The 15,495-nt window shown below is 43.0% G+C and overlaps 1 protein-coding gene across 50 annotated transcripts in view; it reads left to right on the plus strand.

Annotated features, from left to right (window-relative positions):
• Positions 1-15,495, plus strand: part of Madd (MAP kinase activating death domain) — a 46,161-nt gene that overhangs the window by 26,693 nt on the left and 3,973 nt on the right. For 37 of the 50 annotated variants that reach the window (XM_048788728.1, XM_048788726.1, XM_048788730.1 and 34 more), the window contains 8 exons: positions 115-177; positions 409-529; positions 635-740; positions 2,409-2,519; positions 5,390-5,497; positions 13,599-13,763; positions 13,993-14,065; positions 14,172-14,278. In XM_048788728.1, coding sequence (XP_048644685.1) covers positions 115-177; positions 409-529; positions 635-740; positions 2,409-2,519; positions 5,390-5,497; positions 13,599-13,763; positions 13,993-14,065; positions 14,172-14,278 — 854 coding nt within the window. The remainder of the gene's footprint in view (positions 1-114; positions 178-408; positions 530-634; positions 741-2,408; positions 2,520-5,389; positions 5,498-13,598; positions 13,764-13,992; positions 14,066-14,171; positions 14,279-15,495) is intronic. The other 13 variants (XM_048788736.1, XM_048788741.1, XM_048788744.1 and 10 more) reach the window with 1 other exon arrangement.

The following is a 15,495-nucleotide window of genomic DNA, read 5'->3' on the forward strand; positions in this document are numbered from 1 at the left end:
AGCAGTAGGCGAAAACTAGATGAGATTGGATTTTGGCATTAATCAATAGCTGTCTTTCTGTCTTCCTTTCTTTACTTTCTTGCTGCCATGGTCTTTCCTGCTCACAATTGGCAGGAAGGGACAAAGGATCGATGTGGGACCAGTTAGAGGATGCTGCTATGGAGACCTTTTCTATAAGTAACCACTTTTCTTTGTGTGCTGTGTTCATGCTTCCTGCTTGGGAGGGACTGGGCCTTACTCGGTAGCATCTGGGTCTGGTGGCAGGAGTGTTAGATCTGGGGTAGAGGTTCATGTTTCCCATGGATTGGAATCACTCTCTTTGGTCTGGGGTTTACTCTCTTTATTTTTGTTTGGCAGCTGTATTCCTTCAATGTTAAATATTCTCTAAAAAGTCTTTATTCTACACAGGCAAAGAGCGTTCTACTTTATGGGACCAAATGCAATTCTGGGAAGATGCGTTTTTAGATGCTGTGATGTTAGAGAGAGAAGGGATGGGTATGGATCAGGGTCCCCAGGAAATGATTGACAGGTATGAAGCTTGAAAAACCTGTGGGAGTGTGCAAATCCAGCCTTCTCCCTGTTAGTTCAGTGGTCTCCTACCTGAGGGCTGACTTTTGCCTGGTCTTCTGCTTAGGTACCTGTCCCTGGGAGAACATGACCGGAAGCGCCTGGAAGATGATGAAGATCGCTTGTTAGCAACCCTTTTGCATAACCTCATCTCCTACATGTTGCTGATGAAGGTAACGTTGATTTTGCTTATGTCTGGCTGTTAACTGATGTTGGAAGGGCGAGGTTTGTTCCTATTGCCTAAATTCAGGTGTCCTTGGGAAGCTATTAAAGCATTTTATGGGGAGCTGGGTGAGGTGGCACATGCCTGTAGTCCCAGTGGCTCGGGAGACTGAGGCAGGAGGATCACGAGTTCAAAGCCAGCCTCAGCAACTTAGCAAGGCCTTAAGTTACTCAGTGAGACCCTGTCTCTAAATAAAATACAAAATAGGGCTGGGATGTGGCTCAGTGGCCGAGTGGCCCTGAGTTCAATCCCTGGTATCCCTGATAAAAAGCATCTTACGGGGGATCTCTTTCTGATTGAAAAGTTTGATTCCTCTCTATCAGCTTGCATAGGATCTCTTTAGCCGAAACTACCAGGATGTTATGCTAATGAGTGTTGTAAAGGTAATTGACCCTTTTATACTATGTTTATACTATGTTTATGTTTATGTTTATGTTTATGTTTATTATGAATTTTATGTGGGCTCCCCTAAGTAGTCTTAGGATGCCAGTAGAGCTTCACACATAATACAATGGATTATTTATTTTTTAGTAGGTTCTAAAACCTTAGAAAGGATGCTCAGAATTTACTTTTCAGCAGCAGCCTGTTTTCATATAGGATTTTTCAACAACTATAAAAAGAGCTAGCCATTAGCAAAGTAATGTTTGATATGGTTGTGCTTGGATTTTATAGCTGTGGAAGAAGTATGGTTCCAGATGAAAAGTCCTGCTCTGATAGGGAAACATAATTTTGGGGTTGGTGGGTAGAAGAGAGTTGTTTGAGAATGAGTCCTTGAGAATAGCTTTCCTCCTGCTCTTCCCAGCCTCCTTAGATTTGAAGGGATCAGTTAATCAAATGCAGAGAATTTTGGGTTGCTCACTTTCTGTTGTAAGGTTCCCTCTACGCTGTTGAATTCCAGGGGCACCAGTTGACTGGTTGGGGAAAGATGGTGATTCTTAACCTTCAGAGGATCTCAGCTACTACAGTCTCAGAATTGCCATTCTGAGTCATTATTTCTACATTATGCTCTGAGGAGCCCTTTAGGGGTGAATGTTATCTGTTGGGGATGACAGGAAGTGTCCCCTTGAAGCCTGTCCACTCTCAGAGCCACTTTTTTGCAGGAGCTAACCAGAGATAGAACCAGGACTTTTCTCCCTGGTACATTGGCAGAACACCCAGTCAAAAGCATTCTCCCATGTTCAGAGATGTGTTCTTTCAGAATCCCACTTCTTTATACAAAATACATGTATGAAGATGTGAAAAAAAAAAAAAGAAAAGCGTTACCTTAGATTAGGCAGAGAGAAGTGATGGGAGGGGAGGGGGGGAATGTGGGGATAAGAAAGATAGTAGAATGAAACAGACATTATTATTTCTGTGTGTATATATGTGACTGCATGACCAATATGATTCTGTAACCTGTACACTCAGAAAAATGAGAAATTATATCCCATCTGATTCAAATGTATGATATATCAAAGTCATTGTACTGTTATGTATTACTAATTAAAACAAATAAAAAAATAAAAGAATCCCACTTTCTGTCAGATAGGAGGAAGCTCACTTGTACATTCTTTTGTCTCTACCTCAGTTGAAAGTAGTAGAGCAGATCCTTTATTAACATTCTATCTTGGTTTTCCAGGTGAACAAGAATGACATCCGAAAGAAGGTGCGACGTCTGATGGGAAAGTCACACATTGGACTTGGGTATAGCCAGCAAATCAACGAGGTGCTTGATCAGCTGGTGAACCTGGTGAGCATCGCTCGACCCTCCCCTGGGCTCTCCTTTTGATCACTTGCCATCCTCCCCTCTAGGCTTCTGGCCTAATGCATAGGTTTCCCCAAGGCCATTTCTCATCTGTGTCACTGTGCAGTCCAGTTCAGCCCTAGTTTTGAGGATAAGACAGTAATCTAGATGAGGTTTTAGCCCTTATGTTCTGTACTAGGATTCTGTACTGAAACTACCTAGTGCAGAAGTTTCTACATGTGATCTTTGGATTCCTGCGAATCTACAAAGTAAAAACTGTTTTCATTATGATAGTAAAATGCCTGTTTCCTGGCTCTACATTTTCACTGATGCTGCAAAAGCAGTGGTGTGTAAACTGCTGACACCTTAACACCCTGACTCCAAACTGTGCTAGCCCAGCCTCACCTCCATGATCTGTCACTTGTGAATGTCCTTGATAAATCAATGAAAACCATTGCTTTTATTAAACCTCTTATCACTGATCATATGTCTTTAATATGCTGAGTTACAAAATGGGAAGTATGCATACTGCATTTCTGTTGATGAATGTTTTGAGGATAAACAGATTGAATTGCAAGATGAACTGTTAGCTTTGTTCATGGATCACTACTTTTACTTGAAAGAATGACTAACAAACTATGGTTATTCAGAATTGAGTATTTAGCAGACATTTTCTCCAAAATTAATAGAGGTGAGCCAGTTTAAAGGAAAACACTAGATAGTACTTTTACTAATGATAAGATTCAAGCTTACAAATGAAAATGAGTATTTTGGGCGATTTTTGAGCTTGAATTATCTCAATATTTTAAGAGATATTTTCTAATGAGATTGTTGATAACATTAATGAATTTTTTTTTTTACATTGTGTAATGAGAAGGATTTTACAAATACAGTGTGTGTGATACTACAAGTTCAAGCATGGATAAAAGAAGCACTGAAAATATAATCTAGACAGGTAGATTTTAGTGTAATACTATGAAATGCTCATTGATATGCTTTCTGGTTCTACCTAATGACTAACTTTTAAGAAACTGCTATTTTGGGGTTGGGGTTGGGGTTCAGTGGTAGCGCACTTGCCTAGTATGCGTGAGGCACTGGGTTCGATTCTCAGCACCACATACAAATAAATAAAATAAGGATTCATCAACAACTAATTTAAAAAAAAAGAAATTGCTATTTTGAGTTCTGGTATAGTGGCAAAGAAGAGTATGCATATTTATCCAAAAAGGCTATTAAAATTCTTCTCCCTTTTCCAAACTGGTATGTGTAAAGTCAGATTTTCTTCATACACCTTAACCAAAGCAACATATTATAACAGGGTGAGTGCAGAAACAGATATGAAAATGTAGCTATTTTCTATTAAACCAAATATTAAAGAGATTTGCAAAAATGTAAAACATGGTCACTCTTCATTTTTGTTGTTGTTGGGGAAAATATATTTTTTAAAAAAATATGTTATTTAGGGTTGGGGATGTAGCTCAGTGGAACAGAGCTTGCCTAGCACATCTGAGGCACTGCTAGGTCCGATCCTCAGAACACATAAAAATAAATAAATAAAATAAAGGTATTGTGTCCATCTTAAAAAAAAAAGATAATGTTATTTATATTACCACATACTTGGTAGTTATTAATTATTTATTTTTAAATGAATTAATGGGGCTGGGTGTGTAGCTCAATGATAGAATGCTTGCTTAGTATGCTCAAGGCCCTAGGTTTAATCCCCAGCACTTAATAAAGAAGTTTATTAATTCTTTTTTTTTTTTTTCATACCAGGGATTGAACTCAGGGGCACTCAACCACTGAGCCACATGCCCAGCCGTATTTTGTATTTTATTTTAGAGACAGGGTCTCACTGAGTTGTTTAGCACCTTCCCATTGCTAAGGCTGGCTTTGACTCATGATCGTCCTGCCTTAGCCTCCTGAGCTACTGGGATTACAGGCGTGTACCACCTCACCTGGCCTAATAAACATTTTTTTAATTCCTAGTTTTAATTTCTAGTATGGTAGATATGACTTATATAAACAAAAGCTCTTTGGGATCTTTAGTAATTTTTTGTTCTTGTTTTCTGGGGATTGAACCCAGGCATGCTATAGCACTGATCTATACTCCCAGTCACTAAGTTGCTAAGGGTCTCTCTGAGTTGCTGAGACTGGCCTCCTGCCAGTCCTTCTGCCTCAGCCTAAATTTGCTAGCACATAGCGTAGAAATTCTTTTGTTTTTGCAGTATTGGGGATTGAACCCCGGGCCTGAGAGTACTAGACACTCTACCACTGAACTGTATTTCCAGTTTCAGTAATTTTTAAGAGGTATAGAAGTTCTGAGACCAAAAACTTCTTGAGCTGGGTGTGGTGGTGCACACCTGTAATCTTAGCCACTCGGGAGGCTGAGGCAGGAGGATCACAAATTCAAAACCAGCCTCAGGGGCTGGGGATGTTGCTCAAGCGGTAGCGCACTCATCTGGCATGAGTGCGGCCCGGGTTTGATCCTCAGCACCACATACAAACAAAGATGTTGTGTCTGCCGAAAACTAAAAAAAAATATAAATATTAAAATTCTCTCTCTCTCTCTCAAAAAAAAAAAAGAAAGAAAGAAAGAAAACCAGCCTCAGCAATAGCAAGGTGGTAAGCAGTGAGACCCTGTCTCTAAATAAAATACAAAATAGGGCTGGGAATGTCACTCAGTGATCGAATGCCTTTGAGTTCAATCCCCAGTACCCCCCGCCTCCCCCCCCAAAAGTTCTTGAACACTTACTTTCCTGGTGGCCAGGTGTTGAAAGATGAGATGATGTTAATTTAATTGCTGAACAGGATATTCTTGGCCCAGAGCCATGTATAAAAGGGATGTATGAATGTCCTAAAAATCTCTCTTTCCTCAGAATGGACGTGATCTCTCTATTCGATCCAGTGGCAGCCGACACATGAAGAAGCAGACATTTGTGGTGCATGCAGGGACAGACACAAATGGAGATATCTTTTTCATGGAGGTAGGTACTGGTTCATGCTGGGAACCCAAAGGAACATTTGAAAGACATAAGGAGCTCCTAGGACTGGTGCCAGAATAATTTTCCCATTTATATCATTTATCTTCATAATCCAGTTATTAAATTTTGCAAATAATTACGTTAATGTGATAGGTTTTTCCCCACCATTTCCTGTGTGTCTGTGTATTTTTTTAAATAGGTGATATAGTCACATTGTCCATGAAGTAGCATATATTGGGAGGTCTTACACTCATCCTGGTCCTCTTCTACTCAATTCCCCACTCACCTTTCCTCTTCATCCTGTAGGTAACAGCTTTTGTTGGTTTCCTTTGTATTTTCCAGTGTTTTTTATTATGCAAACAGATCTGGGGGTAAATTCTTATTTTTCCCTTTTCTTACAGGCAGATGCCGCATTATATTCACTGGTCTATACCAGTGTTTGTTTTTTTCATTAAATGTCATCCTGGCAGTCCTCTCTAACAGAACAAAGAGATTTCTTGTTCTTTCTATGTCCTTTTTTCCACTGTGTGATTGTGCCATAATTTATCTAGCCAGTCAGTACGTATTGATCCTTGTGTTGCATCCAGTTTGTGCTACTATGATTGACATTGTGCCTGCTTAATTTCATATGTTGTAGTTGTATATGTAAGAATTCCTGGAAATGGGATTGCTGGACTAAAGGGACAGTACGTTTGTAAATTTGGTTGATATGACTGTTAACTACCTTTTAATATGTTCTACCTGCTTGCTATTTATTTTGTTGAAGAAATTGAATCATTGGCTCTGTGGAGTAGCTCACATTTTAGACTTCTTGCTGATTGCATCTCCTTGCTGCTGTTTCTCTGTGTCTTGTATTTCTTACAAACTACTAGCGCATTCTAGAGATTTGATCAGTTTTCAATTCAATATTTTGCTGGACACAGTAGCACACACCTGTAATCCCAGCAACTCCAGAGGCTGAGGCAGGAGGATCATAAGTTCAAAACCAGCCTCAGAACTTAATGAAGCCCTGAGCAACTGAGTGAGACCCTGTCTCAAAATTTAAAAATAAAGTAAAAAGGGCTGGGGATGTGGCTCAGTGGTTAAGCACCCCTAGGTTCAACCCCTGCTTAATTTCATACATTGCAGTTGTATCTGTAAGAGTTCCTGGAAATGGGATTGCTGGATTAAAGGGAAAAATATTTGTAATTTTGGTTGGTATGATTCTTTACCTTTTAATATATTTTAAAGTTAAATAAATAAAAATTAAAAATTTTTAAAAATCAATATTTTGGCAAGAATACTTCCTAGATGGTGCTATATAGTTACTTCCTGTGGCCTCACAGGGTCCTCTCTTATGGTTCAGATGTGGGCAGCCTAAACCAGCCACTGTAAAGTACCTCATTTGTCTCCTGGTTTTATGTATGATATTTTTTTTGCATGTAAAAATATTTTTATTTATTTATTTATTTTTTAAATTTATTTTTTAGTTTTCAGTGGACACAATTTTATTTTTATGTGGTGCTGAGGATCGAACCCAGCGCCCCGTGCATGCCAGGCGAGCGTGCTACCGCTTGAGCCACATCCCCAGCCCAAAATATTTTATTTTTATGTAAATTAGTTAACAGAATGCTTTTATGGCTTTGGATTTTGATTAATAATTAGTAAAAGCAGTCTCCACTCCAGTATTTTCATGGAAATTGACTGTTTTTTTTTTTCATTTCCATGTTTTTGGTTTTTGGTACTTGTGATTGAAGCCAGGTTCTTCTGCCACTGAACTGCATCCTCAGCTCTTTTTATTTTATTTTGAGACAGGATCTTGCTAAGTTGCCAAGGCTGGCCTTGAATTTGGGAATCCTCCTGCCTCCTAAATTGCTGGGATTACAAGTGTGGGCCATCATGTTTGGCCAGAAAAGATCTATTTTTAGAATTAAAAACATGGAAATTCCCCAGGCCGTGGCTCATGACTATAATCCCAGCAACTTTAGAGACTGAGGCAGGGGGATTCCAAGTTCAAGGCCAGCCTGGGCAACTTAACTAGACTCTGTCTCAAAGTAAAACAATAAAAAGGGCTGGGGGTGTAGCTCAATGGTAGCATGCCCCTGGTTCAAGGCCCAGTACTGCAAAAATAAATTAAAAATAAAATAAAATGGGGGCTGAGACTGTAGCTCAGTGGTAAAGCGCTTGCCCCGCATGCATGAGGCACTGAGTTCAATCCTCAGCACCACAAAAAAAAAATATATATATATATATATACTATGTGTTCATCTACAACTAAAAAATATACACTAAAAATATTTAAAGGGCTGGGTTTATGGCTCAGCGGCAGAGCGCTTGCCTAGCAGGTGGGAGGCCTTGGGTTTGATCCTCAGCACCACATAAAAATAAATGAATGAAGATATTGTGTCCAACTTAAAAAAATAAATAAATATTTTTAAAAATATTTAAAATAAATAAATTGATAAAATAAAAATAGAACTCATAAGTAATTTTAGAGACTGGGTACAACTTCTATGTAAGTTATTAAAATTAAACAGTCTACATGTTGTCTGTTCCCTTTTGGTTTAGTTGAATTTGATTTTTGAACAGGTTGTTCACCAAACACAGGAGTGTATACTCTGGAATCAGGAGGGTATGTGTCAGTGTGTCTGAGAAGAGAGTCATTTTCATGTCACCATTTGAGGTGTAAGAATTTGGTTGGGAGTTTCTCCGAGTTGAGGACTAATTTAAGACATTTGCACCACAGTAGAGGTGGCAGGTGATTCTTTTCTTTTTCTCTTAAATATAGCCAAGTCATTGTGGTGGCACATACCTCTGATTCCAGCTACTTACGGGGATGAGGTAAGAGGATCACAAGTTCAAGACCAGCTTCAGCAACTTAGGGAGACCCTGCCTCAAAAATAAAAAATAAAAAAGACTGCACTGTACAGCAAGCCTCATGCTGAGTCTCTGGAGTTGGGGCAGGATGCCTTACCCTCCTACATGCCTCTGCTTTGAAGTATTGCCATGTCAAGGAAGAGAGCACATTGGCCACCCTGTCACCAACTGACTACCAAGAGGCTCTGAGCCTTTCTCAGCACAGTGAGCTGGCCACACCATCAGACAGCAATTTGGGAAGACTTTTTTAAATTATTAAATGCCAGGTCCAGTGGCACATACGGTATAATCTCAGCAACTCAGGAGGTTGAGGCAGTATGATTGCAAGTTCAAGGCCAGCCTCAGCAACTTAACAAAACCCTGTCTCAAAATAAAAAGATAGGATGGGGATGTGGCTTTGTGGTTTAGCACCCCTAAATTCAACCCCAAATACCAAAAAAAAAAAAAAAAGTTTTGTGTGAATCCTTTAAGATTTTAAAAATTGCATATTTGTATAAATATAACTTATTTGCTTAGAATTAATAAAAGTGGTATTAAACCACCAACATTAATGTATAATTTTTTCTTTTTGTTGTTGTTGTTTGTTTTGCAGTGCTGAGGATTGAACCAAGGGTCTCACCCACTCTAGGCAAGTGCTCTACTAACTGAGCTACTACATCCTCACCCCACAATTTACTTTTTTGTTGTTGTTGTTACCAGGGATTAAACTCAGGGAGCTTAACCACTGAGCCACATCCCAGCCCTTTTATATATTTTATTAGAGACATGGTCTCGATGAGTTGCTTAGAGCCTCACGAAGTTGCTGAGGCTAGGTTCGAACTCTACATCTTCCTGCCTCAGACTCCTGAGTGGCTGGGATGACAGGCATGCACCAACATACCTGGCTCACAATTTGTTTTTTTTCCACTTAATATATCATGAACATCTTTCCATGGTTTATCATTTTGTTTTGTTGTTTGTTTTTGTTTTTTCAGTCCTGGGCATTGAACCCAGAAGTGCTGTGTTTCTGAACAACATCCTCATTTCTTTTTTCTCTTCTTTTCTTTCTTTCTTTCTTTTTTTTTTTTTCTTTATTTTATTTATTTATTTATTTATTTTGAGACAGTGTCTTGCTGAGGCTGGCCTCAAATTTGTGATCTTCCTGCCTCAGTCTCCCAGGTCACTGGGGTTACAGGTGTGTATCATTGTGCCTGGCCATCTTTCTACATTTTTAAGTGGATGCTTAGCCATTTTGGTATTATACAGCTATACCATAATTTATTTAACTAGTGCTTCCCACTGTTTTTTTTTTTTTTTAACATTGCTTCATTGAATATCCTTGAACATATATTTCTACACACTGATGTGAGAATTTCTATAGAATATATTCCTAGACATGAAATTTCCAGATCAAGCTTATATATATTTAAAATTTTAGTAGAGTCTGCCATTTTGCCATCCCAAAGACTACCAGTTTACATTTCCACCAGCAGCATAGGTGGACTGGGAGTCCTACTGGCCTAGAACCCATTTCTAATTCTTACTCTGCCATTCTAATCACCCCACCCCCACCTTTTTTGCTGGCGGGGGTGGGGGGGTTATTGGTGGATTGAATCCAGGGGCTTTCTACTGCTGAGCTATATCCCTAGCTCTTTTGAGACAGTGCTGAGACTGGCCTGGAACTTGCCAACCTCCTGCCTTAACTTTCTGAGTAGCTGGGATTACAGGTGTGTGCCACTGTACCTGGCTCAGTCCTTTCTTTAGAAAGCTTTTAGAACTCCAGTAATCTCTTATGTAGGAGTTTAAACCTGATAGTCTCGTGTATTCCTTACTCACTGACCTGATACTTATGAAGCACTTAATATATGCTAGGCACTGTGTTGAGTGTGGATTATAGTAGTAAATATGACTGTTGCCCTTCTAGAGTTGACAAACCATTGGAGAAGTTAAATAACTAAACAAAGAATGTTGTAGAATGAGCTTTATAAGAGAAAATGTTTGGGGGGCAGGAGTTATGGGAATATGTAGTAGAGAGTGTGGGAATTGTGGCCAGCCCCTCTGAAGAAGTGATCTTTGATCATACACTTGAAGGAGGAATAAGAGTGACAGTTACAGTGAGGGAAGGGAAGAGCAGTCCAGTGATATTCAAGATGGAATGATGGGATTCAATGATGGATGTAGTGATAGGGAAAAGGAAAGATTTATGCATCACTTGTTCATTTCTGGCTTGAGCAGTAGGGTGAATGATGGTGTCATTTATGGCAGTAGGGGACTTAGAAGGAAGATCTGTCCAAGAGAAGGTGCTGAATTCAGATTTAGACAAGGTGAGTTTGAGGGGCTGCATATGAGGTATCCACATAAAGACAGGTCAAGAGCTCAGGAGGCCAGGCCTCATATGGAGAGATTTAAGAACCTTCAAAGCTGGGTTTGGTGGCACACTCCTGTAATCCCAGCAGCTTGAGAGGCTGAGGCAGGAGAAGTGTGTGTTCAAAGCCAGCCTCCGCAACTTAGCAAGGCCCTAAGCAACTTAGTGAGATCTTTTCTCAAAAAAAAAAAAAGCAGGGCTGGGGTTGTAGCTTAGCCTTGCATGTGTGAGACCCGGGTTCGATCCTCAGCACCACATAAAAATGAATAAACAAAATAAAGATATTAAAAAGGGGGGGGCTGGGGAATGTGGCTCAGTGGTTAAGCTCCCCTAGATTCAATCCCTGCTACCAAAACAAAACAAAAACCCATCAACGTGGCAGTAATAATAATTATATTTCTTATGTTATTATAGCAGCTAACTGGGGTACTTCTATGTGCCTCACACATTAAGATTTTTATATTGCCAGGCACAGAGGCACATACCTATAATCCCACTACTCAGGAGGCTGAGGCAGAGGATTGCAAGTTCAAGGTCAGACTCCACAACGTAGCAAGACCCTGTCTCAAAATAAAAAATCAAAATGGCTGGGCATATGGTTCATTGGTAAAGTGGCCTTGAGTTTGATCCCCAGGACTGACAAAAAAAAAGAAAGAAACAGGCTGGCAGTAGAACACCCGTGGCTTATTCCCTTTCTCTCTCGGCCAGCTGTCCAGTCCTCCCTCTGGTCCAAGACTCCCTTCGTGCTCACTGGGAAAGCACTGGGACCTGGCAACTGATCCTTATTGCAGGTGGAACAACAGGGCCAGGTAGCCTTGTGCTGCTGCTTGCACCTACCTGGTTATGCATGAACTTGAGATTGATCCCTTCCAGGGTGACCTGCAGCAAGCCACCCTCGCCTGTCTTCATGTCCTGCACGGGGAACTCGCCGCCTAGTTCAGGCCCTGCAGTGAGGAAGGAGGTTATCAGCTAACCAGTGAGGCGGTCAGCTCACTGCAGCCCGGCTCCTGGCCAGGCCTCCAGCACTCTCAGGGAGTGTCCTCTCCTCACCGGGTTTGATGCTTTGTTGTCGGGCAGCAGCACGCTCCATGCTGTCCTTCACGCAGTAGTACAGCTCCCGACACTGTGGCACAAGGGGAGAGAGCACCCTGTCATAGCAGCCTTCAGGGTTCACTGCCCCCTGCTCTTGGATGGCTGCTGGAGGGTGAGGCCAATGCCAGGACTCAGGGACAGCTTTAGTTATCCCACACAACAGCTGGGGGCATGGAGTTTGGAATTTTAACTTCCCAGAGAGATGCTCAATACTTGGCCCTCGACACCTATCCGATCCCCAACCCAGAGACCCTGTGTACCTTCTTAGTATAAAACTTGTTCAGCTGGGTCTCAGAGCCATTTCTACGCCACAAGCACAAAACCTTGGTCTTGGGACAGTAGGTCATGTTGATGAGCTTCTCATACCACCAGCGCTCATACACTGTCCCGATGTTACTCCGCAACACCACACAGTCATCGCACACCTGGAGGAGTGCACAAAGAGCTCANTCTCTCTCTCTCTCTCTCTCTCTCTCTCTCTCTCTCTCTCTCTCTCTCTATCTCTCTCTCTCTTTCTCACACACACACACACACACATACACACACACCACAAATGCCCATTAACTAACTCATTTAGTCTTCACAGTGGCTCTGTGCAGTTGTTACTCTTATGATCCTTACCTTATACATGAGGAGATGTCGATAGGTAAATTTGCTCAAGGTGACACAGCCGGGCAATGGGAGAGATGGAATCTGAACCCAGGTGGTCGGGGCTGAGCAGAGCTCAATGATGGAGCATTTGCCTAGCATGTGTAGGGCCCTGGGTTGGTCCCTCATATTGCAAAACAGCAAACCCCAGGCAGTCTGACCATAGACCTGCGTCTCTAACCAGTATGCTGTAATATTCCCCACAGTAATTAAAGCCTTGAGAACAGATAAGTCTACCTGAGGAAACTGTTGTACAAGAGGAGAGCTTTTTAACTTATATCATCCTATACTGAAATATTTTTTATGCTATAAGCATTGTTCATGTGTCATGTGTGTAATTCATTTTATTTAATTAGTTTTTGTGTGGTACTGGGGATTGACCCCAGAGGTGAACCGCTGAGCTATATCTCCAGCCTTTTGAGACAAGGCCTTGCAAAGTTGCTTGAGCTGGCCTCAAACTTTCAATCCTCCTGCCTCAGCCTCTAGAATAGCTGAGATCATAGGCATGTGCTACCATGCCCAGCCTATGTAACTCATTTTAAAAGAGATTTTTATAGGATTGGGGCAGAGCCAGGATTAGAAAATATATTAGCTCCAGTTTTTTCTCCTTGGTTAAGTCTGCCATAATCACCTGCCTTTGTGTCTGTCAACAGAGCTGAATCCTATACACAGCCATGAGAAGACATGCACGCCTGTAATCCCAGCAGTTTGGGAGGCTGAGGCAGGCGGATCACAAGCCTCAGCAACTTAACGAGGCCCTAAGCAACAAAATAAAAAGGGCTGGGATGTATCTCAGTGGTTAAACACTCCTGGGTACAATCCCTGGTACCAAAAGGAGAAAAGGAAAAAAAAAGGAGGCAGCATTCAGTGTCCTCTGAACACTTTGTAGATGATAGAGGAAGTATTATACACCCATGGCCTTGAGAGTAGGCCTCCTTCCTTGTGCACAGGATCCTTTCAGTGACTCCATTTCTTTCAATGGAGTCTAGAAGACTTTACATCCAGCAGTTCTGCGTCCCCACCTAGATATGAGGCAGAAAACCTGACATGGCAGCTCCCGGCATCAGTGTTCCCATTCTTCCCTGTGGGAAACATGCCATGTGGCCTGGGATGGAAGAGTCTGTCAGAGAGCAGACCCACTGAGCTCTTTGTGCACTCCTCCAGGTGTGCGATGACTGTGTGGTGTTGCGGAGTAACATCGGGACAGTGTATGAGCGCTGGTGGTATGAGAAGCTCATCAACATGACCTACTGTCCCAAGACCAAGGTTTTGTGCTTGTGGCGTAGAAATGGCTCTGAGACCCAGCTGAACAAGTTTTATACTAAGAAGGTACACAGGGTCTCTGGGTTGGGGATCGGATAGGTGTCGAGGGCCAAGTATTGAGCATCTCTCTGGGAAGTTAAAATTCCAAACTCCATGCCCCCAGCTGTTGTGTGGGATAACTAAAGCTGTCCCTGAGTCCTGGCATTGGCCTCACCCTCCAGCAGCCATCCAAGAGCAGGGGGCAGTGAACCCTGAAGGCTGCTATGACAGGGTGCTCTCTCCCCTTGTGCCACAGTGTCGGGAGCTGTACTACTGCGTGAAGGACAGCATGGAGCGTGCTGCTGCCCGACAACAAAGCATCAAACCCGGTGAGGAGAGGACACTCCCTGAGAGTGCTGGAGGCCTGGCCAGGAGCCGGGCTGCAGTGAGCTGACCGCCTCACTGGTTAGCTGATAACCTCCTTCCTCACTGCAGGGCCTGAACTAGGCGGCGAGTTCCCCGTGCAGGACATGAAGACAGGCGAGGGTGGCTTGCTGCAGGTCACCCTGGAAGGGATCAATCTCAAGTTCATGCATAACCAGGTAGGTGCAAGCAGCAGCACAAGGCTACCTGGCCCTGTTGTTCCACCTGCAATAAGGATCAGTGGCCAGGTCCCAGTGCTTTCCCAGTGAGCACGAAGGGAGTCTTGGACCAGAGGGAGGACTGGACAGCTGGCCGAGAGAGAAATCAGAGGGAGGGCACAGTGACCTTGGTGAGACCACCAGGCTCCGTGAAGGTGCAACAGGGAGCCTGTGGGGAGCTGGGACAGAGCATGAGGTGTGGTGGCCGTGCCACCCCTTCCATTAGACTCACACAGTGTGAGTGGGAGCGTCTCACTTGACCCTCTGCGTGTCTCTGCCTTCCTGTGTTCCCAGGGTGTGCTTCGCTCCGTGGTTTTGCTTTGGGAGTCTAGACTGGCTCATCTCACGGATTTCTGGTGTGTGCGTGTGGCCTCTCTGTCCTCTAAGCGTGTGTGTTCATTGCTTTTTCTTTCTGCTGATTCTTCTGTTCTTTTTCTTCCTTTGAGTGTTCCCACTCTGGGACCTATTCCCCAGGCCCCAGGCCCCTCCCTTTGATGGAGAGCACTTCAGGATCATCTTTCCCTCTTTGTGACTCCACCCTGGAGCTGACTGTTTCCCTCTCTCGGTCTTTTAACACGATGCTAACTTTTTCTCTCAGTGGACATTCATTAAGCTAATTCCCTCTGAGGCCAGCGCGACATCCCAGGTCTGTTCCCGGCTCTGACTCTTCACCCAAGTGCCTTTCCTCCCCTTCCCTGATGTCCTCTTCCCGAGGCTCTGAGCCAGATCCCAACATGAGGCCCCACAACCCCTGGCCAAGCAGCAGACACTCAGGGGAGGTGGACATCAACTGCCATGGCTCTCTCCATCTGTTCGCCAGTTTAGTTCTCACTCTTCAGAGTCTAGCTGGGAAGATTGGGGTAACAGAAACGGCTGCGCAGGCTTCCTGCAGCCCCTGAGTGTATTTCCAGTCTGGGGCCTGGACTGGCAGTAGCCCTAAAGACCTGAGAATCAGCCCATCAGCCCAAGGAGGGGATTAATCAAGTACTTTCTGACCACAAAGGTCCTGGCACTTCCTGGGGAGGGTCTTCTGACCACATTTCAGTGTTGCGGCCTCCCCTTCTGAAGACAGCTCTTGTTAAACTACCCCCAGATGCTCTGCCTATCTCCTTGTCCTACCCTTGGGGCGCCCCCTGGGTACACCATGTAGTATGACATTTACTAGCCTACACCGACTG

Source organism: Marmota marmota, unplaced genomic scaffold (genome assembly GCF_001458135.2).
Source record: "Marmota marmota marmota unplaced genomic scaffold, marMar, whole genome shotgun sequence".
Classification (NCBI taxonomy): Eukaryota; Metazoa; Chordata; class Mammalia; order Rodentia; family Sciuridae; genus Marmota; species Marmota marmota.